This window comes from Mus pahari, chromosome 4 (assembly GCF_900095145.1).
Source record: "Mus pahari chromosome 4, PAHARI_EIJ_v1.1, whole genome shotgun sequence".
NCBI lineage: Eukaryota > Metazoa > Chordata > Mammalia > Rodentia > Muridae > Mus > Mus pahari.
In genome coordinates, this window is record NC_034593.1 from 80,160,236 (window position 1) to 80,187,084 (window position 26,849).

At 46.5% G+C, this 26,849-nt stretch overlaps 1 protein-coding gene across 3 annotated transcripts in view; it reads left to right on the top strand.

Moving 5' to 3' along the window:
• Window positions 1-5,307: 5,307 nt before the first annotated feature.
• Adar (adenosine deaminase RNA specific) overlaps window positions 5,308-26,849 on the top strand; it is a 37,762-nt gene continuing 16,220 nt past the window's right edge. For 2 of the 3 annotated variants that reach the window (XM_021195854.2, XM_021195855.2), the window contains exons 1-2: window positions 20,699-21,756; window positions 23,879-25,307. In XM_021195854.2, the coding sequence (XP_021051513.1) occupies window positions 21,729-21,756; window positions 23,879-25,307 (1,457 nt within the window). In that variant the 5' untranslated portion in view covers window positions 20,699-21,728. Of the gene's footprint in view, window positions 5,431-20,698; window positions 21,757-23,878; window positions 25,308-26,849 lie in introns of those variants that run through there. The other variant, XM_021195857.2, reaches the window with a different exon arrangement.

The following is a 26,849-nucleotide window of genomic DNA, read 5'->3' on the forward strand; positions in this document are numbered from 1 at the left end:
TTTGGCTGTGTTAATAAGGACAAAACAGATTAAGGCGAAAGGCACTATAGGGATAGAAAGGGGTGACTTTTAATGAAAAAAATAGTTATTGGAATATAAAATGTAATTCACTAAGCCAGGCCCTGTGCTAGGATTCTCTGTAATCCCAGCCACTCTGCAGAAGCCAGAGTTTAAGGTTTAAGGCCTGCTAGGGCTGAAGAGTGGGGTCAAGGGCGGTCTGGGCAATATGGACAGACTCTGACGGGACACACAGAGTAAAGGTGAGCTGGGAGTCCAGGCAGCCCTAGAGTGCAGCGGCAGTTGTGTGTGCCTTTGATCAGGCACTAGGGAGGCAGAGGCAGGTGAATCTCTCCTAGTTCAGCTTGGTCTGAGACTGAGGACCAGGACAGCCAGAGCTACACAGAGAAACCCTGTCTTGACAAATAAAATGTAAAAAGAATGAAAGAAAGAAAAGAAGCGCAAGGCCTAAGGTCCAACCCTTAGAACTACGTTCAAAATATTTTTTAATTCTCTAAAAATAGTAACACAGTTCTAACCATATTCAGACTACAGGAATTACCCAGGCCTGTTGACACGCACCTTTATTCCTAGATCTCTGGAGGCAGAGGCAGAAGGATCGAAGCACAAGGTTATCCTTGGCTACACAAAGCCAGCCTGAGATACATAACATTCTGCCCCTAATAAATAAATAAGCCCATATTTAAGGCTGACAAATCTACTATGTTTTTGGCAGATTTTTTTCAACATGCCTTTCTCTGTGAGTGGTGATTAAAACAGCATAAATCATTAAAGATACAGGATATTCGAACATCAAAATCTCCACATTTTCACTAAAGGACAGATAACAATTTTGCATCCCATGAGGATACACACATTTTTCTCACATACATCTTCTATCAAACAAATAACACATTTAAATGAAAAGTAATTATAAAAAGTATGCTGTGATAACAAGACATTATAGGAACAGTTAATTTTAAATCTCCACAGTTATGAAATGAATCTGCTTTCTTTTTTCTGGTGTTGGAAACTGAACTCAAAGCCTTAAGTACCCCTGGGTTGCAGTCTACCACTGAGTGATACCTCATCTCTGAACATATTGTTTAAATAACCCACGAGCCCAAAAAAGAAACCACGAAAAAAAGACCAAAGATTAAAAGAATACTATTTTTTAAGTAGAAAGTGAAGACACAAATGGAAGAAGAATTGCAGTAAAATCGACAAAGAACATGTCCACATTCCATAAAGAAAACTGACAGACCACTCACCAACCAATAGGCAAAACACAAAAAATAACCACAGGCTAGCTAGTGGATTGGTTCCTTGGTGCCCAAACGTTTGCATATTCAAGAAGGGTTTTGTTTTGTTGTAGATGGGATCTTGCTATGCTGCCTGGACTGGTTTTGAGTAAAAAGGTTAAAGGGAGCTCCTTGCTTCTGCAACACAGAGCCCTACCTTCAGCCCCAGCGTTTTGAATGCTACTTAACTAAGCAGATCTTTAGCTACTCAGTGGTGTTTGGTTGCAGCTTCTACACCCGTCACAAAGCCCGCTACTTACAGGTCACATAGGTCCTGCAGCTGTGCAACCCCTGGCTCACTAACTCTCCACTACTAGATTCTGGGCCACAGACTAATCACAGACTCGACTACAGCACTCTCTCCCTCTAACCAGCTTCACAGCAAGTCAAGCCACCTATGGAGAGTCTCTCTGAATCTGTGACCTGCTCCTTGGTACCAGGACTCAAGGAAGAAAAGCTAAACCCCAGACCAGACACTGCTCAGGTTGTGCTCATCTGCAGCCCTCTCCAATCTCATGGTGGACTCCAGGATCCCTGCTCCACAGGGAGAGACAGACACCCTGAAGAGAGCTTGCCTGAGTCTATAATCAGACCCTCCAGATGTCTGAATTCCAGGAGAATGCCTTTCTTCTTTAGGGACTTCTGAGGGCTGTTGGTGGCAACATATCCTCCACCTGTATAATGGGTATGCCTTAACTAAATGGGCCCCTGCCCCACACCCTCAGAGTGGTACACCACCCAGGAAGTTCCTCCCTCTCTCCTGACGTCCAGGAATCAGAGACAACTTCACTCTATAAAACAGACTTCTGCCTTCCTTTGAGACCATGCTGCCATGGGATCCTGAACTCTCATCAGACCCCAGCCATGTTGCCATCTGACTGTCTGCCCGCAATATTAATAACTCCTCCAATTAATATCTTACCCAAAAGAAAAAAGCCCAAAACATTTTGCCCATGGACCGCTGAATACTATGAAGGTAATGGCTCTCTCGTCTGGAAATTTCTCTTCTTTCCTTAGTTTTTGGATGGTTCTCCTCTTTCTGGATCTCATGGTGGGAGGAAGGGGTCTCCCCAATATGCAAAACTGCTCCAAGTAAAGTTTTTCTGTGCCATCTTCCTGTCCTATCTTCTAGCTCAGCTCTATAATCCATTCCACAGCCGATTGCCAGCAACCTACCCTAAGTGGAGGAGACATTTAAGGGAAGACCAGTAAGGCCAGGAGGGGTTCCATCCAACACCTGTGGGTGCTCTCCCTCAACCCCAACATGAAGACTTCTGACAGCTGGCAATGCTGACAGCTGCTGCAGTGGATGCAAAAGGAAAGCAGGTGATAGATAACCTGCAAGATCACCATAGCAACCAGGAAAAGGAACGCTTTCTTATCAGAGTTTTCACAGAGGTAGAGGTGGAGGTCTGCCCACATTCCTGTTCACTTTTGTCATCTCACAGCAGGCTTGCGATTCTTCCCCACCATGGTTGACAGTTCTTCCTTGATTGGTTCCCCCCCCCCTTTTTTTTCATGTTATTTGCATACCCACACTCAGTCGATTGGGGCCCAGTTGCCATCCTATAAATTACATGCACAGTCAGAACAACCACAGACTTGTTGAAGGAAGAAGGCAAGGAAGGGTTCAGGGTCCAGCTTCTGGTTTAGGCTGGGAGCTGGCCCCAGGTGCTCCTGCTCTTTTCAGAGGGTGAAGACTTCAGGCTATCAGAGAAGAAAGACTGTCTTCAGGACTCTCTGGGATGGACTTGCTAGAGACTCCATGTGCCTAAGGCTTCTGCCACCCAATGCTTCTGCTTTGAGCAGGGTGCTTGCTCAAGCCAGTCTCACTCATTCCTGCCTCAGACTTCGACACTCCACACTTCAGCTCCAAATGGGAGTTTGACTCTACTGCTGCTTGAGACAGGAGCTGTGTGTGCTGTTCCCGGTCTCCTATTGGTGATCTGAACACTTGTTCTGCAAGGCACAGCTCTTGGTTGGGAACCCAAAGTCCTCTGATAGCCTTCTCAAGGCTATAATGGTTCTTTACTAGAACCCCACTGGTCTGAGACTTGTTAAGTCCCACGTGGCAATGTTTTAAAGCTGTTTTGTTCTACAAATCAACACTAAAGTATCTCCTATCTGTCCACTGCATTCTTTGAGGAGGGTGTGAAAAGAACCTGGTTGGAAACAGGAGATGTTCTCCACCACCTTACTATTTCACTAACAAAAGTTAAGGTCTGAGCTATTAGGGAAGACACAAGTAACAGCTGGTATGTGTTCTATGATGGTTTCTGTGAGGACTTAAACAAACATCTACTGACTCCAGATAGAGGATGAATGACAGACTAAAGTAATGACTCCACCTAAGTCCAACTTGACAGACCAACGAGTTTACTGGGGTTATTTATAGGAGTTAACAAATCACTCAAAAGCTCATCTAGCACAGGCAATAAGTCAGAGCAGCCAGTTGCATATCTTCTCCCTCCTAAGTAATCAGTTACTGCCTATGTTACTGCAGGGAGGGTCTTATGACTCTTGTAAGTTTCAGGAGCTTCCTGAGCCTTACCTGAGTCTTTTTTTTTTTTTTTTCTGAGACAGGGTTTCTCTGTGTAGTCCTGGCTTTCCTGGAACTCACTCTGTAGACCGGGATAGCATTGAACTCAGAGATCTGCTTGCCTTCCAAGTGCTGGTATTAAAGATGCACCTCACCAGGCCGAGCATGGTGGCGCATGCCTTTAATCCCAGCACTTGGGAGGCAGAGGCAGGCAGATTTCTGAGTTCGAGGCCAGCCTGGTCAACAAAGTGAGTTCCAGGACAGCCAGGGCTATACAGAGAAACCCTGTCTAAAAAAAAAAAAAAAAGCACCTCACCACACTGGTTTTACTCCCTGAGTCTTTACAAGAGGAGGAAGTTGCTATACAATATGGTATAAACACTTTCTATTAAAAAAAAAAAATCAAAGCTATGCTACAAAATAGACCATTGAAATACCAAATACACATCAGTCTTGCATCTTGATAAAAATACCCAAGAAAAATTTATACAGTGGCACCAGAAGATAGTGATCATAATCACACTTGGAAATAGAAGACTGAAATTATGTTTAAATAGTTAGAGAAGGGATACATAAATTAACACACATAATGAATTATTCTCTAGCAGTGAAATTGTGCAACATGCAACTTACTCAAGTTGCATTATAAGAGATGACACTTAACAAGTTTCTGAAGATAAAAGTCCCAGGAAATATATGCACAATTAATAGAAATGTATTGCTTACTAATAACATGTGAAGAGAAATGAAAGCAATGTAGTAGCTGTATAAATGCAAATTCATGATGGGAGTTAACAACGGAGGTGAAGGCAACAGTAGAATATTGGGACCACTTACAAAGTGATGAACAGCTCATTGGAAATAGTTTAGTTCTTCTGGTGGGTGCCACATTGTGGATGTGTTGGTTCATTTGATGAGCATGCAGTACGTTTGCAGATCACACGTGTGCAATGCCAGTGGGGGCCATTAGAGGGCTCATAGGATTCTCTGGAATTGGCGTTAAGATGGTTTGAGCAGACACGTAGGTGCTGAGAATCAACAGTGAGACTTCTGGAAGAGTAGCCAGTGCTCTTAGCCCCTCAGCCATCAATCCAGACCCCATTCTGTTGCTTTTTCCCGCACCCATTTAATTAAAGCAGCTTTTTAGAAGTCTATTGGCTACAGAACATTGACAATCAGTTCTGTGGTCTTACAGTCCACTTGAAAAAGAAGAGTATATCTACACATATTCTCTCAGGTCTTCCAATCAAACCAAATTATGGAGAACTGGAGAAGTAGAATCAAGGCTCTGAGAAAAACTGCAGTATCCTGATACCAAGTACCTAGTCCCCACCACGCACACAAAACTGTCCTCCTCAGATGGTAGAAAGATTGAGAGAGAAGGAGCCACAAAACCCTCATTTTCCAGGGTCTCAAACAAAAGAGGGATGCATCACATGGGCCTCCCTCCCACGCCGGCGCGCCAGTGATGTCACCAATCTGCGCCCTAGCCATTGATTCCTGACTGAAGGTGGAGGACTACGCGTTGGGACCAGCCGGGAAGGGCGCAGCCTTGGGCTCACGAGTGGGCAGCGTCCGAGGAGTCGCGCGCGGGTAAGAGGTTCCCCGTCCCGCACGGGCCGCCGCCTCCGCAGCCTGCAGCGCTGGGAAAGGAGACGCGGGGAGCGGTGGTGGAGGCGGCGGGGCTGCGCGGATGCTCGGGCGCTCGTGCGGGCGGGAGCCGCTGGGTACCCGCGGCCCTGCAGCCGAGAATGCCCTTCCCCGCCGATGCGCGGCCCCAGAGCCTGGCCCCGGCAGCCAGCCCTGCACCCTGGCGTGGCTGGCACGGAGCCACGGAGGTGCCGGCCGTGGGTTCCCACGCGGGGTCGCGGGCACGGCGCTCAGCCTCGGGCTGGCCCTGAAGCAGGAGGCCTTGTTGCGTCACCTGCCTTCCCTTGGTTTGTTTGGCTCGGTTCTTGGGCCCTGCCAGAGGGTAAGGCGTTCTGCGTCGGTATCCGAGTCCGGGGTAACTCGGCGGTGGGCTTTCGAGCGCGTAGGGGGAGAGGGCAAGCGTGCAATCAGCCGAGGGGGCTGTGTCTAAACGGCTGCAGGAGGACACTGGCACACTGAGGCCTCGGACGCTGGCTGCAGGGGAGGGAGGACAGGTTGCTAGAGCAGGTCATTAGGGACGGAGAATGCAGGAACGTCAAATTGTGGACAGCTGAATGACGATGCCAACTTAATTTCTCTAGGAAAGAGGTCTTGTTCCCATCGTTTTAAAGATCCTGGAAAACATCCATGTTATTTACAGTTGAATGCTTGTTGTATGGGAGGCAGAGAAGGACACTGAGGCGGGCATGAACGGTAGAATCAGGTCCACTGTTTCTCAGCAGTGTGACATTGCTCTCCTGTCTTCTGGCGCTTATCTACAAAATGAAGATAATTATGCACCCCTTGAAGGGCTGTAAGAATTTAAAGTGGCTAGCTATGACTAGGGGCTGGCACGCAGGCATTTGTATTACTGCTGCTGTTTCTCATTGGTGGTGTAGCTTCAGAGGCGGGAGATATTTGTGCTATTTTGGGTATCTGCTATCCTGCCGCTGCTTCTCTGCTGTAGACTGCGTAAAATTCTAGAGCCGAAATGAGATTAAGATTTCAATTTATTGTACTAATTATACCTTCTCTGTTTTGAATGTTTGTGCATGATACTGTGTCGGGGACTTCACGTACACTAATTTATTTAACCCTGCCAAAATCCTAGTGCTGTAAGTACTGGTCCCATTTTACAGATGGCACAAGGTAAGTCTTGGCCAGGGTCCTAGTGCTGTCACAGAGCTAGAGCTTGAAGCCAAACCATCAGGCTTTGTATGTGGTTTGGGTCTTAATCTGTCCAGTGACTAGGGTCCTGGCAACTTGAAGGTATGGGCAGTGGAGAATGGGGCATCAGTTCCTGTGAGAATAACATCTAGTTGTTGAAATGATTTGTTGTCTCTTATTTTACATCTTATCCAGTATTGTTCAGCTATGAGCCAAAATTTAGCCTTTTTGATGGGGGGGGGGAGTGCCTGGGCTTGGGCAAACTGTGCAGCCCTGGAATCCTGGGCAGACAGTAGGTATCTGATGATTGCTTGAAGAAGAAGACGAAGAAAACCCCGAGGCACTGTTACTCTTGCCAGCAGGAGACCAGTGCTTCCCCTTAAGCTGCTATTTTTATACTTCAGGCACTGTCATACAGCCCCGTGCTGATTCATAGACTTAAAGATTTGAAACTCCCTTTTAGACCAAGGTTGGCATCATTATCTGTGACAAACTGATTAGAGCAAAATCTGAGCTTTGGGGCTTTTGCAGTGATCTCTTGAGCTACAGCAATTTGCTTTGCTGTGACATCTGGTAGACTTGACCTTACTGGGCACAGCTGCTTGAAAACTTTGGCGTTTTCTCAAAAGCACCAGAGGACTGTTTGGCATCCAGGTTGAAAAGTTTGGAATACTAAGTTTTCCTAAAATGTAAGTGTTTAGGAAAGATCTGCGACTGGTGCTATGTCCCTTTTGAACAAGCTGGAGTCACCTGAGAGGAAGGAGCATCAGTTGAGAAATGTCTCCATAAAAAATCATCTGTAGGCAGGCCCGTGGGTATTAGTCAGTGATGGATGGCGAGGGCCTAGCCCATTGTGGGTGGGGCCACCCCTGGGCTGGTAGGCCTGGGTTCTATAAGAAAGTAGGCTGAGCAGGCCACAAGGAGCAAGCCAGGAAGCAGCATCCCTTCATGGCCTCTGTATCAGCTCCTGCCTCCAGATTTCTGCCTGACTTCCTTCAATGATGAACTCTGGTTAGAAATGTAAGCAAAATGACCCTTTCCTCCCTAAGGAGCTTTTAGTCATAGTGTTTCATCACAGCAATAGTGACCTAACTAAGACAGATGCTCATCAGTGCGGGAATGGAACTAGCTTTAAAGTATTCTTCGTGCTTTATATTAATCTTTTTGAGGCACTGGGGATTGATCCTGGGCCCCACATTCCGGGCACTCACTTCGTCATGGACCCATGTCCCTTGCTTCTGTACTTTTTCATGTGAGAAAGGGTCTCTGACTCACTCCTGCTGGCCTTGAACTTACAGTCTTGCCTTAGCCCTATTGAGTAGCTGGGATCACAGGCCTATGCTACAAAGCCCAGCTTTCTTTATGTTTTAAAGCAGCTATTGTGTGCCACTTCTGTCTTTAGTCTATAGTTTTATGTAGTAGGCTACTGGGTTATATAACTCATCCATTTTACACTGCGATTTAGGCACACATCCCTGTTCCTGAACCCAAGGAGCTCAAATTATTTTTCCATACTTTCCCAAATGACTGAAATCTGCCTCTGTCACTAGCTTTATCAGATGCTGGGAGAGACCTCTGACATCTGTCCTTCCTTGCTGTCTATACCTTTCCTTGCACAGAAAGTAAAGTTCTCTCCCTGAAAGAGAACATATTACTCTAGCTGCAAATTTCAGGAACCTGATATAAGCTCCTTAAGTAAAAGATTTCCCTCCTCGATTACTTCAGTTTAAGTCCAGAGGTGAGCTTCAGGCATGGCTAGCTCTTGGAGCTGAAATGATGTCATAAGGACCCTCTGGGCCCTGAAGCTTTGTAGCTTATTGTTTCTTTTTGTTTTCCTATACACTAAAAAAGCTGAGACTACTGACTGCTCTTTCCCAGGACGATGGTCCGTGCTCTAGAATTTTAAGCTCTAGTACGCCTCCCCTTTGTGGCTTTATGTCAAGGTGTTTTATCACAGCGGAAGTGAAGCTTGAACACAGCAGGTTATATTTCTGAGTTTGTTTTGGTCTTTTGTTTGTTTTCTGAGGCAGGGGTTCTCTGTATACTCCAGGCTGTTCTAGAACTCATTCTGTAGACCAAGCTGGCTTTAAACTCAAAGATCTGCCTGCCTCTTCCTCCCAAGTGCTGGAACCAAAAGCATGTACCACCACCACCCAGCTTGTTCTTATTTTTTGAGGCAGAGTCTTAAAATGAAGCACAAGCTAGCCTGGAATTCAGTGAAGACCCAGCCAGCCCGGAGTTTATAAAGCTCCTCCTGTCTTAGTCTCCTGAGTGCTGGGGTTACATATGCATCACCGTGCCCCATGCTCGCTTCTGCTTGGGAGCTGTGTGCTTACTGCACTGTTCTGTGTGGACGGAAGGTGCTTGTGCCTACATCTCCCACCTCAGCACTGTCTGCCTTGTAGGCTGAAAACCACCCTGTATTGAGCTTTGCTTGCTTTCACTAGTCTCACTGGGGAGAGCAGGGGGAGGAGCTTCTTGTTTCCTCTGGGCTAGGGTAGTAGTGGCATCTAGCAGGTACCCAGTGATGGTTCAGTAAGTAACGGGATGAGAAAATGCTGCTGTGTTAGTGAGTGCCAGTGTGCTAGACAGATCATCTTACTATGAAGGTCTGAAACGCCATTCTTACCAGACATCTTGGGAAGTCAGACCCTCTGCCCATGTGTAGGTTTGTCCTGTAGATGGCAGGCCTATGGAGAAGCCAACTGGGGATTCTTCCCTGTGAGATAGCCTTTCAAAACATTAAAAAAGAGTCTGTTTGAGAAAGAGACTGTCTCTCCATGTTACCCAGGCTAGCATTGAACGCAAGTAATTCTCCTGCCTCAGCCTCTCAAGTTCCTGGGACCCCAGGTTGTATTACCTCACTTGCCTCCTTGCTGTACTTTGATAGGGTGTGTTGCAGCTTAGTTTCTATCTCGAGGGCTTTTACCCCCTTGGGATATTAATTTTAAATATTTCCTCTATACCTAAAATGTACCAGGCACTGTAATAGCCCTTGAATTAAAAAAAAAACAAAAAACAAAAACAAAAAAACATAAATCACACCAACTTATTCTCGAACTGCATCAAATTCTTAAACTGGGCTTTAGGAGTCAATGTTGTGAACTTGAAAGTGTCTTGTCTTTTTAAATACCAAAACACCCAGGAAAAAGCTTTCAAAGAAAGGAAGAGGAAAGAAAGATCTCCATTAGAAAAATTATAGATTGGGCGTTAGAGAGATGGCTCAGCAGTTCAGAGTGCTACTGATCTTCCTGAGGCCTCAGGTTCAATTCCCACCACCCACAAGGCAGCTCACCATCCTCTGTAAATCTAGTTCCAGGGAATCTGATGCCCTCCTCTGGCCTCTCTGCAGGCACCATATGCTCATGGTTCACATACATGCATATGCAGGCGAGATACTCACATAAGAGAAAAATAATAACGGAGACTTCATCTAGTTCATGCCAGCCTTCAGAAACAGCGTCCAGGAGCAGCCTGCTATGTCTCTCCCACCCTCCTTAGCTTTGTACACTCAGCTAGCATAGATACTATCAGGAAGGTGTTTGCTTTTCACCTAACTGCAGCTAAGCTGTAAGGGAAGATTGCATCTAACCTTTTATACAGCCACCCTCAAGGGGTCTTAGCCACACTACTGTTCTCTCCAGGGTTGTGTGTCAGAGCCCAGTGTGAGGCAAGTTGAACTTCCCTGGGGGCCTGCTCAGGCATCTAACTTCCACACTTTAGGCCTCTGGAGATCACAGCTGTCTTCTTAGTTTTGTGCTCTTGACCATAAACCACCTCCCCCACTAACAGCACAACTGGGGGAAAATGCCTTTTTCTTTTAATTGTGGAAAGAGAAAATCTGATCCTGAGCTGGCAGTGCAGGGCTGCAACTCTAGCTACTAATCAGACTGCCTGCCTGGGCAACCTAGCAAGACCCTAATCTTTAAATCAAACAAAAGAAAGGAAGAGTGGGGGCGAGGTGGGCTTAGGGATACAGCTCTGTGGCACAGGCACTAGCTTAGCATGTAGGCCGCCTTAGGTTCATTCTCAGCACTGAAAAAGAAAGAGAAGGGTGGGGGTGCTTCTCATGCATAAGGAAAGAGGACCACCCTTTAACTGTGCACTGCCTCCAGATATCTAAACTCCAGTCCCTCCAGCCGAAGTTCTCTGCTGAAGTGTCATGTCCTAATGTGCATCTTAAAAGGGAATGAGGGGGGAGTGGCCCTTACACAGGACTCCTGGGATCAGAGGTGTTTTGGATAGTGGGGTTTGGGGAGGGGAGGCAGATTTAGGGGATATTTGCATATGCATAGTTAGATGTCTTAGAAAATGAGCCAGAGAGTAAACACAAAATATTTATCTTTTCATACATGCTTACACAACAGCTTGAATGTAATGTCACACAGCAAGGTTTCTAGTTTCGTGTGTGAAGCAGTTTCATGGTATAGAATTTTATGCCTGTAAACCATGTGCGAGCTTAAAAGGTTTCCAGCTAGAGCACTTGGCTCTCAGCTGTTAGGGGGCTAAGCTCATACCCACTCCTGCTGCCTTCCACAGTGGTGAAACATGCCCTGTGTGGCCTTCTCCCTCCTCTACAGAATCAAATGTTTACACTAAACATGGGAAAACTTAAGATAAGGTTTTAAATATCTGGTTTTAATTTATATTTCATTATTATTAAGTGAAGTTTTATTCCATATCGAGACAACTATCTTTTTTATATTCAAAATTCTTAGTATTTGTCTATTTGTTACGTTTAAGTGAGTTTAAAATAATATATTGCATAGATGCTCTACAGCAGTGGTTCTCAGCCTGGGTGTTGCAACCCCTTCAGCAAACCTCTGTCTCCAAAAATATTTACATTATGATTCACAACGGTAGCAAAATTACAGTTATAACATAGCAATGAAAATGACTTTATAGTTGGGGGTCACCACGACACAAGGAACTGTATTAAAGGTCACAGCCTTGAGAAGGTTGAGAACCACTGCTGTAAAAGTATGAGTGTATTTGTTATAAAAGAAGAAAATAAGTTGATTTGCTGTGGACTTTGTTCCACAGTAGCGTCTATCTGATTTGGGCTTTGGTATTAAGCATACAAACTCTATTTGGGATTGGGGTGTAGCTCAATAGAGTGATTGCCTAGTGTGTGCACAGCATAGCTTCCATCCCAGCCCAGAGATTAAACTCTTCTCATTCTTCTGAAGGCAGATTTTATCCTTTTGGATTTTTTTCTTTGTCTATAAGCTTAAACATATCCCCTCTCCCTGCTTTGTTCTATTTTTAGTTATTGCATAATTTTATAAAGCAGGTTTGGTTTTATTTCAGGTTTTAAAAAGAAATTTAATAAACTTTAAAAACAAAACAAAACAAAAAGCAAAACAAAAAGCAAGCGCATATGGTTCTCCCTGCACTTACCTGTGCATCACACGCGTGCCTGGTGCCCATGGAGACCAGGAGAAGGCATTGGAGCCCCCGGATCTAGAGTTACAGACGGTTGTAGCCATTATGTGTGGTGCTGGGAATTAAATCTGAGTCCTCCGGAAGGAGAACAGGCAGTGCTCTCGGTCACTGAGTCATTTCTCAGCCCTTATCTAGTTAATTTAAAAAATTTTTTTACACAAGGGGCTAGAGAGAAGGCTCAGCCCTTGAGAATACTAGTTAGTCTTCAGAGGGTGTGAGTTCAGAAAGCAGCTGTGGTGATTTGAATAGGCTTGGCCCAGGGAGTGTCACTATTAGGAGTGTGGCCTTGTTGGAGGCAGTGTGTCACTGTGGGGGTTGGGGTGGGCTTTGAGATCAACCTTCTAGTTTCCTGGAAGTCAGTCTTCTCCTGTTTGCCTTTGGAATATGATGTTGAAGTCTCAGTTCCTCCTGCACCGTTCCTGCCCGGGCGCTGCCATGCTCCTGCCCTGGCGCTGCCATGCTCCTGCCCTGATGATAATGGACTGAACCTCTGACCCTGTAAGCCATCCCCAATTAAATGTTGTCCTTGTAAGAGTTGCCTTGGTCATGGTATCTGTTCCCAGCAGTAAAACCCTAACTAAGACAGCAGCATACATGATGGGCAGCTCATGACTACCTCGCACTCCAGTTTCAGAAATCCAGTGTCCTCTTCTGACCCCTGTAGGCACTGGCGCTCGCAAGCGCTCTCTCTCTCTCTCTCTCTCTCTCTCTCTCTCCCTCTCCCTCTCCCCTCTCCCCTCGCTCTCTGTGTGATACACATGCATGATTAGAAATAAATTACTTTTTAAGAATGTTAACTGAAGGTCTGTGCTTTGTTTCAACTATGCTGTTACATTGTGCTGTATTGTGAAACTGCTCTTCAGTACAGATAGATGCTCCTGGCTTATGCTGATCTGGCTTGTGTGCCTTTTCATCTTCGTTATGTATGCAAAGAGCATACACATCAATAGGAACGTATTTCACAGTCTGATCTTTCCCAGTCATGTGCAGTTCCATACTCTGGGAGTACCCAACCACACTGTCTGAGGTACACAAGGGGCTTTTCACAGCTATGCTGGCTGCCAAGCTGTGGTATCAGTACGTAGCATAACACAAGCACTCTCTCCTTTTTAGTCGGTGGGTGTACTGGGATGTAGCCCTACTGAAAGTTAAGGGTCATTCATACAGTCCATTATTTTAGTATTCTTAAGATTGCTGCAGGAAGTTCTGTTTATGTACTTAACTGGGCACTAGTTGAGTGCACAGCCTATTTGTGTGTAGGTGCAATGATCTGTTCAGCCTCTGCCCATTCCTTCTCATGAGCTCCTAAAACTATTCTGAGGTGATGTATGTGCTTGCATGTACAGATTTTATGTGACTCATCCTGTATTTTAACAGAAAGTAAACGCATTTCATTGGTAGCTAAATCAAGAACTAAAACATTTCTACTAGAAAATCACTGAAGCCTGTTTTTAGTCTCTACTCCCGAACACAACTACAGTTCTCATGTCCTTTACCAGAGTCCTTCTAAAATCCCATGGAAGTGGAGTGAATTATGGAGTGTGTAATTTTTTTGTGTTTCTGTTTTTTTGTTTGCTTCTTGTTTTGTTTTTTGAGATAGTCTGACATAGCCCAGGGTGACCTTGGATTTGTTATATAGCTGAGGATGACCTTGAACACCTGACTCTCCTGTCTCAATCTCCCAAGTGGTGGGCATTTTTCTACCACACATAGCTTACATTATTTATTTGGTATATGTATGGTATATATGTGGTATATATATGTATGTATGTGGTATATATGTATGCATGTATGCTTCATGGTGCTTTGATCCCAGCACATAGGAAGCAGAGGCAGGTGGATCTCTAAGTTCAAAGCCAGCCTGGTCTACATAGTGAGATCCTGTCTCAAAATAAAGTTTAGAAACGGGAGGGATGGAGTTATTCAGTAGGTAAAATGCTTGCAAAGGGCCTTAGTGCATGGCAGAGACCAGAGCTATTGGACACTGAGCGTCTACCTCCATTTCTCCCCATCTTGTTTTCTGAGACAGGATTCCTCATTTAACCTGGAGCTCACCAATTCAGCTGACTGGTAAGCACCAGGGACCCCCGTCTCTCTCCCCAGCTGGGATTACAGATGCACACTGCTGTGTTTAGCTTTTATGTGAGTGCTGGGCATCTAAATTAAGGTCGTTACACTTGTGTGACAGGGACATTACCAACTGAGCTATCTTCAGTGTTCCTTTGAATAGCCCTGAGGTGTCTGTTCAGCACTGGAAGGGCATTTGGGTGACTATAGTTGGGCCTATGAAGAAAAAGTTGTAAGGAAGGGCATCACCGTGGTGGTTTGATCTAAACACTTGGGAGGCAGATGCAGGTGGATCTCTGAGTTCAGCCTGGTCTACATAGTGAGCTCCTGACTCAAAATAAAATAAAATGAAATAAAATAAAATAAAGCTTAGAGACTGGGGTGTATGTTCAGTAGGTAAAATGTTTGCAAAGGACCTTAGTTTGGTCCACACAACCCAAGTTTAAGGCAGAACAGAACATAACAAGTAAGCAACCCCCATGCTAGCACAGTAGTGTACACTTACAACCCAGTGTTGGGAGACAGAGTGAGGAGGATCCCAGGGGCATCCCAGGGGGCCAGACACCCCACATTTAGGCCAGTGAGAGACCCTCTCTTAAAGAAGATGAACTGTGTTCCAAAGGTTGTTCTCTGGCCTTCACACACATACTCTACACACACACATGAATGTTCGTATGCATTTGCACACTAAAAACAATAAAGGTTGTAAACACACACACATACACACTCACATACAAGTGGTGAAAAAATTTTCATCTTAAGACATTTTTAAGGACATAATTTAAGAGTATATAGACATGTATGACCAGCTTTTCAGGTTGATTATCAGCTGTATCGTTGATTACATTGTTTAGTTAGTTCAGTGATTCAGTGATATAGTTACCTTATAATCATTATGAACTGAAATTACACACATACTTAAGGCCTTTAGTACAATGTTCTGTTGCTTTGCAAAGCAGTTGGGTTTGTAAGTTTAACTTTAGAAGATAGATCCTTGATTGTTCTTTTTTTGTTGTTAAGTTTTATTCTATATATATGGGTGTTTTGACTGCATGTATATCTGTTTCTTAGGGTTTCCATTGCTGTGCAGAGACACCATGACCAAGGCAACTCTTATAAGGACAACATTTAATTGGGGCTGGCTTACAAGTTCAGAGATTGAGTCCATTATCATCAAGGCGGGAACATGGCAGTGTCCAGTCAGGCATGGTGCAGGAGGAACTGAGAATTCTACATCTTGTTCTGAAGGCAAATAGGAAAAGACTGGCTTCCAGGCAGCAAGGACTAAGTTGAGGCTCTTAAAGCTCACACCCACACTGACAAACTTCCTCCAACAAGGCCACACCTCCTAATAGTGCCACTCCCTGGGCCAAGCCTATTCAAACCACCACAATCGCCCTGGCACCCATGGAGGGTAGAGGAGGGCTGGGATCTGAACTCCGGTCTTATACAAGAGCGACAGGCGCTCTTAACTGCTGAGCCATCTCTCCAGCCCCTCCTCCTCTACTCCCTGTCCCACATCAACTTACTGTGTAACTGTAACTGTAGCTGGACTGGAACTCACTGTGGAGACCAAGCTGGCCACAAATTCAGAGATCTGCCTGCCTCTTCATCCTGAGTTCTAGGTTTAATGGCCAGAGTTGTCATACCTGACTTTTTTTTTTTTTTTTTTTATAACAGGGTCTCACTATTTAGCTCAGGTTAGCCTCCCAAAGCTTCCAAGTTGCTGGGATCAGAGTCATGTGTTACCAAGCTTGCTGCTTCTCTTGACTCAGTCACTGTAAATATTTACTGGATGAGTGTTTGCTGAATACTTTTTATGTGCAAGGCTCTGTGGTGTGTCATGAGAGTGAAAGCTCTCCCTGCTCAGGCAAGCAGACGTAGTTAATGAAATGACCATGTAAATGTGTAAGTACACCCAGTAGTAAGTGTAAAAGAAGGCCCTAGAATTTTGGGCACTATAAACTTTATATGCCCTCTGTACCCTGGTGTTGGAAAGGAACTATGAGAAAACCGGAGCTGGACTTTTCAAGCCTGAAGGAGTGTGATTTGACTATTAGGCAATCAAGATGGAAGGTGGACCAAGCCAACAGTATATAATGTGGCAGACGCTGTTGTGGGCCTGAACCTTTATCCTAAGAGTAATGGGTAACCTTCAAAAGGCAGCAGCAACCCAATTGAGAACACTTTGGAGGAAGCCAGGGTAGGTTCCAGAATCAAAATTAGATTGTGAAAGTACCCAAGGAGTCCCCAAACCAGTATTAAGTATTCTCAGTTTTATTTTATTTTATTTTTGGCAAAGCTTACTATGTAGCCTAGCTGGCCTTAAACACTTGGCTCTATCAGTGTAGAGAGCCTCGTGTCTCTACCTAGGTATTGATGACACTTTACACAGGGCATGGCAGTTGCTTGGAGTATGTATTGGAAAACTGAGCATGTGCGCTTTCCCAGCAAGGCCAGTGTGCCCCAAACTGCCTTAAACACTGCAGACAGGTGGCTCAGTACTGCCTGGTTTCTCCCTCCCCTCTGGAGGCTGCTGTGTGTCACTGCACCGAGCTGCCTCTGGAGGGGGAAGTGCCTGGCCTTGCTTGTTCCTAGTGGCCACTGGCATTGCATGGCTTGGGGCTGCATAACTGTAAGATGCATCACTGCATCTTTAATGTTGGCATCTCCATCACTGCCCTCTGACTTGAGAGGCTCTTCTCCTCTGGGTGTAGATGGAGATTTCTGTGAACTTGTCAATAGTGAAAAAGTGACATTTTAAACCGAGTTAGAAGGCCTGGTATGGTGGCACACACCTGTAATCCCAGCATTTAGGATGCTGAGACCTGAGGATCTTGAGCAACTTAGTGGAATCCTATTTCCAAGAAAATAAAGAAAAGAGGAGTTAGGAAAGGCAGAGCCCCTGCAGGGAAGGCTGTGGAACAACAGCCAGCAGGGTCTCTGAAAGGCCCCTCCCCCAACCCAGGTTCCTCCTCAGTTTCTGCTCTAGGACAGTAAGAGACAGCATCACGGTACTGTTAAATTCTGTTAGGAAGATGGAATAAAAACTGCTCAATTAAGAACGGAGAAACAGGCAGAGGCATGAAGATCTCTTGAGTTTGAGGCCAGCTTGGTCTACAGAGTGAGTTCTAGGACAGCCAGTGCTACACAGAGAAACTGTCTCAAAAATCAAAACAAACAAACAAGGAGAAAAAGTAAATTCCATGTATTGGCTATTCTATGAATTATCCATCTGGCAAATTGGCTCTTAGTGAAATCCACCTGCTTTCCAAGAAACACTGCAGCACTCAGAGCCCAGTCTGTTCTTGCTGACCCCATACAACACTTATTCCACAAGCTAAAGATGGGGCCTTTGTCTTGCAGGAGCTAGGACTGAGCAGAGCTCAGGCTGGGGCTGGGAGAGAAGAGGAAGAAAAAACAGTGGATGAGAATCCCTTACCTTGAGTCCTAACTCAGTGGGACCCAAATGTGGGCCAATAGCTGAATCTCTACCAGCCAGAGCCACCCCAGCAGCTGATCAAATGCTACTCACAGGACTGAGCTTTCGTAGGACAAGCAGCTTGAGCACCAGACAGGATTTAATACATAGAGCCATAGGGTTTAGAGAGTTACTTTGTGGGCTGCCCATGAAGCTAAAAGTGCATGGTGTGCACGCGTAATGGTCTACACAGGACTGTTAACCGCTGTTCTGACAATTGTTTTGGCATTGTTGTTAATACTATAACTTTATTGTGCAACCACTAACCTTTTTAACACACATCTTTTCCTTTCATTTACTGGAGACCTCTGACTCAGTAATAAAAGGATGTCCCTTCCTCTGGAGACCTCTCTTTGGGGGTGGGGTGGGGAGACAGCTGTCCAAAACAGCTCTTGCTTTCTAGTAATTTCAAAATTAGAAGCCCTTGGAAGGGAGAGGCAGGATGATAAGGGCTCAGAGTCAGCCGTAGTTGTATAAGGAGGATACAGCTAAGTTCTAGGTGATCCTGAACTTTATGAGATCCTGCCTCAAAAACAAAACAAAACAAAACAAACTCTGGTCCTGGCTACCGACATCTGTAGAACATTTCTCAGGGGCAGTATAATTGCTGATACATCATTCCTCTGTCTCCTGAAAGCCTCCCAGATTATTTGAGCAAGTTAGACTGCTGGGGAAGGCCCTTTGAGTTTAGAAAATGAATGTTTCGGGGCTAGAGAGATAGCTCAGTGGTTAAGAACACAATTCCCACCAACTACGTGGTGGCTCACAACATCTGTAATGGGATCTGGTGCCCTCTTCTGGGGTGTCTGAAGATAACTACAGTGTATTCATATACATAAAATAAATAAATCTTTTTTTTTTCCCCTGAGACAGGGTTTCTCTGTGTAGCCCTGGCTGTCCTGGAACTCACTTTGTAGACCAGGCTGGCCTTGAACTCAGAAATCCGCCTGCCTCTGCCTCCCAAGTGCTGGAGTTAAAGGCCTGTGCCACCACTGCCCACCTAAATCTTTTTTTTTTTTTTTTTTTTAAATGAATGTTTCAGGGATAGTAGCTGTTTTGATAGAAAGACAAACCCAATGATAAATATTGAAGAGACTGGGCACAATAGTGCACACCTGTATCCCAACACCCAGAAGGCAGGAGTTCAGGGCTAGCCTGGGCTACATGCAAGCTTCTAGACAGCCAGGAATATATACAGTAAGACCTTGGAAAACGGGACAATGGGAGAAAAAGAACAGAGGCTAATAAATTTGTGCCTAGTGATACCACAGATTATGTTTCTTAAGAGCTAGGTTATAGGCTGGGGATGTATGGCTCAGCGGTAGAGCATTTGCCTTAGCATAGGCAGGGCCCCTGTTCAATCTCCAGCACAGAAAAAAGTAAGGTTAAGAGCCTGAGTGTATTTATATAGTATTCTCTTCAAAATAATGCCCTTGGGGCTGAAGTGACGCTCAGCTGCTAATTGTACATGCAGCTGTAGCAGAGGACCTAGATTCAGTCCCCAAGCACCCACATCAGGTGGGTCACAGCTGTCTGTAACGCCAGCTTTTGGAAGGTCTGAGACCTCTGACTTCCAAAAGCACCTGCGCTTTGTACATCGCCCTCCCTCCCTCCCCCTCCCTGTCTCCCAGACACACACAGTTTATAATCATTAAAATCTTACTTAGTACTGAGTAGTAGGTCAGTGACTCACTACTTGCTCTGACAATACATCACTGATGGTCAACATAGCACGCTGTCCCAGACAGTCCATTTCTTTCTCAGTGCCCCTGTGGGAGCTGGCACTGAAGGTGATGAACAGGCACTGCTGTACTGTAGAGGCACAAGATCCAGCTGTGAGTAGACAGTCTTCTGTGTTCTGACATCTAACTACTGGACGATACGGAGTCAAAAACAGTTATTTCTCCACAAAGTGAGATTAAACAAAATCTTCAACAATCCAATCAATAATCGTAAACCCAGATAGGTAAAAGCAAGGGGGGGGAGGGCTGGAGGCTAAACCCAGTCAGCTCCTGAGACACATGCGGAGCTGGGACCTGGCCTTCGAGCACCCAGGGGGAGGTTGTGACACCTTATTTTAGACACAACTGAGTTATTTGGGTGGTGACTAAGGGGTAGCCCTCTGAATTGAAGGTATCTTGGAACCTGGCAGGAGGCTCCCAAGCTCCTAGGGAAGTGAACTGCTTGTGACAGGACTGTCACCTGTTTGTTCCCAAGGCCCTCCAGCTGAGGGGAAACCCTGGAAAAGGTAAAGGGCCGCAGATGGCAGTGGAGGTACCACCTAGTGAGCCTGGGAGAGTTAGGACAGTTGTCAGGGAGCGAGACAAAGCTTAGGGATGAGACTGTCTGCAGGTCCTCAGTGGCTGAGATCCGACAGCAGCAGTGGTTCTTCCCAGGCATAAACTGATCGAGGCGGAGATCAAGTTCTCTCTACTGAGAGCCCTTCCTGTGTTTGGTTCACAGTGGACTGAGGGCTGGGAGGAGGGCTGGGAGGACAGTTGCCTGTACCAGAATCACCATGAAAGCTCCTCCAGAGTCTTCCTGATTATTTAGCAGGAAGGTAAGAAAGCAGAGGTAAGGCACCATGCATGTGATATGCACGTGATGTGAATGGAACAGAGAACGTGGGGAGGGGGCTAGAATACTTCAGGGAGAGTCGGTTCTGTTTGTTGCCTTTTAAACCTGTGGAATATAGCATGCACACATACACATATATGTAAGCATGAATTAATCACCAGTGCATAACTGTTAAGCAAACATATGTAGCCACTACCCAGGTGAAAGTCTGCACAATCGTTAGCCCCCGGACATTCCTTCCGTTTAGAATGCTTTCACCTTGGACTTGAGCCTGCCTTGTGCAGTACAGGATTCACCTTGGTTTTGCTTGGTCTTCTTTCAGTATTGTTACCTTGTTTCCCATCTCTTGCATTTGGCTGTGGTTTTTTACTTCAATTGCTGTGTACTGTCCTAACATGGGAACATTTGCTTATTTTTGTTTGATTGTTTCCAGAGTTGTGTAGCTTATCCTGCTATATTCATATAGTGGTTCAACCATGGGGTGTGGTTTTCTAAGTAATGACTTCCTGCAGTGCCTGGGGGTTGCTCCTTCTTGGTCCTCCTATGTGTTGGTTAATGGTGCCACACTGGTGAGTGGACAAGAACACCTCCTCACGTGACCTTTACTGAGTTTCCCTGATGGCACAAGACTGAGCTCTTTTCCTGTGTTGATTGCCATTTTTTATTCCCCCCCCCCCAAGTTTCTGTTCTGCAAATTGTTTTACTTAGAGTGCACTATTATCCACTCACCTTCGACTGTCTGGGACTCACTGTGCAGGGGATATAGGCTAGAACAGCTCTGCCCACTGGAGAGCCCCCAGGAGCACTGAAGGCAGCTACACCAACTGGAAGGAGGTGATTGGGAGTGACTTTTGAGCCATCCATCTTGCCCAGACTGCCACATGCTGGGCTCCTACTTACACTGGGTGCTGGGTGCTGACACTGGTACAAACACATCAGGTACCCAGAGATGTGGAAGTGGAATTCCTCTGAAGTCTCCAAAACAAAACAAGGAAAGGGAAAGGAACATTCTAGGCCAAAGAACAGAATATGTGAAGGTAAAGAATTTTTTATCTACAAAAAGATAGGAAGTTTGGGGCAGCCAACAGGGTGGATGAAGGACAGGTTAGTGGGGACAGGGCATTCGCCAATGGTCACTCTAGGAAGGGACAGACTTAAAGCAGTAGGGATTAAACAACGGAAAAGGAACTTCCTCACAGGGCGGAGAGGGCGCTGTTGAGTGCGGGAGTGAAGCATTCCAAAATACCGTGAACAAAAATAAGCTTGTCGGTGAAGTAAATTGCACCCAAGCTCCCAGATAACTTATATAGTGCCCTGCTAGCAAAGGTGGAGTGGTGAGGAAGGCGGTGGTCGTGGACTACGGCGGCCCAGCCCTTATGGTGGGCAGGATGCTGCTCGGCTACCGGGAGCAAACCCCTCCCTCCTCTTGGCCCAACAGTTGGGCGGGGAAGCCTTTTCAAGGAAACGAAAGTGAACTCTGCGGAGCCAGCCATCTTACGCCGCAGGTGCGGGCCTTGCCGGCACTATGTCTCAAGGGTTCAGGGGACCCACAGGTAAGCCTGCGGGGGCTGCACCCTCATATCTGGCTCACGTAGTGTGAATTACGAGGGTCCTGTTCTTCTCAAGCCGAGCTGCCAGCCATTCTGGGGATTTCTGTTCAGTTTGTTCTTGTAGCTTTGAGCAGTCTCAGGAAGAAGGCAGGTCAGAAGATAGACCTGCGTCTAAGCCAGACAAGGACCCAGGCCGAGGCAGACACCCCTTCCCTTTCTGCTAAGACCCCTGACGCCTTGCTGAGCAGCTATAGCCCAACATGAGCAACTTTTCTCATGGTCCTCTTTGCTTTTTCAACTTCCTGAGAAATGTAAATTATCTCAACTAACCAGCAGGGGGAAATCTTTGCTTTCAAATCTTTGCTGGCCAAGCAGGGTGTCTTTCCACAGTGGACTGGATAAGCTTCGTGGAATTCTACTTAGCACTAAAATGAGACTTGTGATGTCATACATGAGCCCCAACTGCAGCATCCTGAACAGAAAAACCCAGATTCAGAGGATTCATGCTGTGCACAGCACTGAATATGTCATTCTGGAATGCAGCGGGGATGGAAACTGATCCTTGAGAGGAAAGAGAAGCCTGTGGTGGGATTAGGGCTGTTCCTTGCCTTGATTTCACCGTGCTGGTGTGTTTGGTTTGAGGCAGTTTCCACTTGTCTTGTGTTGCCTTGATTGCCCTTGAGCAAGCCACCTGTCTTTTCTCCCTAGAGCTGGAATTGCAGGCATGTCCCACCCCGGTTTATCCTTCAAAATATAAAAAGCTATATGGGATGTACCCATAGCCACACACACCTGATAAGCAAATGCTCTACTACTGTGTGTGTGGGGGGGGGGGGTAACTTAGGGGGTATGATGGCGCACGCCTTTTATTCATGGTGCTCATGAGGCAGAGGCAGGTATCTCTGAGTCCCAGGCCAGCCAAAGCATAGAGGGCCCGTGTCTCAAAAACACAAACAAAAAACCCTACTCCAACAACCAATTTTTAATTTTGCAGATGTGCACGCACAATTGTACTCATTTCTATGTCAAAGGACAGCCTCGGAGTTGGGCCCTCAGGTTTCCAGGGATTTTTCTTCTTGGTCCCCTATACCCTCAAGAGTCCCACAATTACTGATTCTTATACCACACCGTGTTTTGTTTTGTTTTTCTTGGGTTCTGGAGATTCAGACTCAGGTCCTTAAGATTGTGTGGCAAATGCTTTACTCACTGAGTCATCTCCCCAGCTCTTGATGTGTGTGTGTGTGTGTGTGTGTGTGTGTGTGTGTGTGTGTGTACCTTCCCTCAAAATATTGCAGGCATCTGACTTGAAGGAAAGTACTTTTTGCATATACTATAGTATTCACCTATGGATCACAGATGGTAAAGACAGATAAAGGACTTATCTGTTGCCCTTGCTCACTTCTTAGCTGTGTTTTCTAGTTTTAGGAGGGCAGTTATGGGGTGAGTGGAAAGGTGTCCTGTTGGAAGCCAACTCTCAGCAGAAAGCAGCTACCATCTCTGCAGCCATGTCGGGCTATTTTCTTACAGGTGGTACTTTTCCACTGTAACGAGAGACTTGTTTTCCTAGCATGATGTTTTTGCAAGAAGCCCACCACAGCTGAACATCTTGTTTTTCTCCTATACCTGCTGGACTTGTGGTTAAGTGTCTCCAGCTGCACTCCCCAGCAATTGCATATATACTCAGAGTTGCCTTCCAATAAATGAGACTTGAGACTTTAGACTTGAGCCTTGACCAGACAGCCTGTCTTTTCTCCATTCTTCGAGTCTCTTGCCCCTCAGTTCCCACTTTCTCTCTTGCAGACCCTGTTGATAGACCCACGGACCGGGTCAGTGCTCTCTCCCCACCCCAACCTCCTAATATCCTGTTACAAGAGTTAAGTTGGAGGTCTCACTGAGGCATCTGAAATTGTGTCTTGCAACCTGCTACCTTTCTGTGTTCCCTCATGAGTTCCCACACAGTAGCCAGTAGTGAACTGAAGTCACCCTAGTGAGAACATAGGCCACAGCTCAGCTACCTCACCTGCTCCGAAGCTGCAGGGACAGCTTCCTTAGGCACAAACTCTAGGAATCATAGGCTCATATGTAGCTCTGACTCAAGCTCTGTCTTCCATGTTGCCTTCTACAGGGGTGTTCCCTCACCAGACACGGTCGTACTCGGACCCTAGCTATGAGCATAGCAAGTGGAGATACCCACAGCCACATGGGCTGGAGTCTTACCCTAGGAGTTTCCAGCTTCAGCAGATAGAGTTTCTCAAAGGGCGGCTCCCAGAAGCACCCTTGATTGGAATACAGACCCAGTCACTGCCGCCATTCCTCCCAGGACACTGGCCAAGATTCCCAGGGCCACCTGCCCAAGACAGGCAACTGGAAATCTGGGGGTCCCCCAGGAGTGTGACTCTCAGAAATCAGGGGCTCTACATAGGATGCCCACTTCCTCCCCCACACAGCAGGGGTCCACCGTGGAGAGGTGCTGACGGGCTTTGCTCACACTTCCAGGAGCTGAGCATCAGTCATAGTCCGGAGCAGAAGGTCCTAAATTACCTGGAAGAGCTTGGGGAGGGGAAGGCCACCACTGCCCATGTGCTAGCCAGAGAGCTCAGGACCCCCAAAAGGGACATCAATCGTATTTTGTACTCCTTGGAAAGGAAGGGAAAGCTGCACAGAGGAAGGGGGAAACCTCCTTCGTGGAGCCTTGTGTCCTCGAGTCAGGCTTGGACTCAGCCCTCCAGAGTTGTGAATCCAGACAGTTGTATCCAGGAAGTCCCTAGAGAGCCTGGTTTGGACAGTGAGGACCAAGACCCTGCCTCTGACTTAGAAGGACCTTCTGAACCTCTTGACATGGCTGAAATCAAGGAGAAGATCTGTGACTATCTGTTCAATGTGTCAAACTCCTCTGCCCTGAACCTGGCTAAGAACATTGGCCTCGCCAAGGCCCGAGATGTGAATTCAGTGCTGATTGACTTGGAAAGGCAAGGTGATGTCTACAGGCAAGGGGCTACTCCTCCCATCTGGTACTTGACAGACAAGAAGCGTGAGAGGCTGCAGATGAAGAGAAGTACGCACAGTGCTCCTGCCCCTACCCCAGCAGCTGTCCCAGAGGCCACTAGAAGCCCCTCATTCCCTGCCTGCCACCCGCCCCCAGCAGGTGCCTCAAGCAGTGTGACAGTCTCCAAGAGAGTGGAGAATGGGCAGGAGCCTGCGGTGAAGCATGAAAGTAGGCATGAGGCCAGACCAGGACCAATGAGACTGCGGCCTCACGCTTATCACAATGGCCCCTCTAGAGCAGGGTATGTGGCCTCTGAAAATGGCCAGTGGGCCACAGATGACATCCCAGATAACTTGAATAGTATCCACACAGCACCAGGTGAGTTTCGAGCCATCATGGAGATGCCCTCCTTCTACAGTCCTACCTTGCCACGGTGCTCACCCTACAAGAAGCTAACTGAGTGCCAGCTGAAGAACCCTGTCAGCGGGTTGTTAGAGTATGCTCAGTTCACTAGCCAGACCTGTGACTTCAACCTGATAGAGCAGAGTGGACCGTCCCATGAACCTAGGTAAGAGACTGCCCAGGAATCCTGCCGAGTGGGAGTCAGGCACTGGCTCTTAACACTGTCTTGGTTTACCTGTGAGTGCTGTCCTTGGTGGCTCCCGTCCTTGCCTTCTTTCCTTTCCACCTAATCATTCTTGATTGGTCCTTTCTCTAAATGCTAATCAGGGATGAGAGACCTCAGGGTAGCCAGAATCCTGGCTGAGCAAGGGAGAGTGACTGTCTTGACTTGAAATGAACCTCTGTCGAGATGACTAGCACTTGTGCCCCCACATCTGCCTTCTAAGGCGAGAGGTAACAGACTTGACTTCTGTGCCAGTCACAGCCAAACTGAAGCTCCTGAGAGGAGGATAGGGACAGGTGGGCAGTGTTGGGGTGGACTGGCAGGCAGAATTACAGCCACTTGCTAGACAGTGGCACGTGCACTCCCACCCCAGCCTCGGGATGGGGAAGTCAAGCACGCAGCTGCCTGCCTGTCTTACCAAGGTGGTACTTCAAGTTTTATACCTTCCTCTGCACAGGTAGATGGACTGCCTTGCTGCTGCTGCTACTGCTGAGCCAAGAAGTCAGAGGTTCCCTCGCTCAGGCAGTTGGCCAGACTTTGCACTGTGTCAGTGGTTCTCAACCTTCCCAATGCTGTGATCCTTTAATATAGTTCCTCATGTTGTGCTGATCCCCCCACCCGGAGCATAACATTATTTTTGTTGCTACTTTATAACTGTAATTTTGCTACTGTTGTGACTTGTAATGTAAATATCTGATATGCAGGATATCCAATGTATGACCTCTGCAAAGGGTTGTTTGATCGCCAGAGGAGTTGAGAACCACTGCACTATGGGATTGCACACAGCAGGAGACAGACTGAGGAAGATAGGTGGGCCAGGAAGGGGCTACTGAAGGGCCTGTCAGATGACTGAGGCTACTGGGGCTGAGTGGCTGCAAGTCGTAGCTAGAGAAACAGAGAATAAACTAAACATTTCCAACTTCTATATAGCCTACATTCCTTACTGACAGGAACACTGGACAGTGGCACTGTTGAATGATTTTAGAACTGTGTAAACACTGAGTGTACTGAGCAGCTAAGACAAGGCCTCATCAAGTAGGCAATAGAATCCTTTTTTTTTTTTTTTTTTTTTTTTTTTTTGAGAGAGAGAGAGAGAGAGAGAGAGAGAGAGAATGCAAGCGAGCAAGCACAAGCCAAAAACCATGCACAGGCATGCATGGGCCACTCATGTAGAGGTCAGGGACAGTTTTCCTGAGTCTGTTGTTCTTCTGCCTTGGGTTCCCAAGCTTGAACTTGGGTTGTCAAGCCTGAGCAACAAGGTGCTTTTATCCATTGACCACGTCAAAAGCTCAAGGCAGTAGAATCTTACATGTCAGCTATTATCTGTACTGCTCAGGCATGTCTCAAATGTCACTGACCGGAGTATGGGTGAGTGGCACAGAACTGTATTAGTCAGGCTGGTTTCCAGGGGGGAAGGGTTTCCCAGCAGTAACCTGTTTCTTCATACCTTCCTTCATGATACCAAATTACTGCTAAACAAAGGGG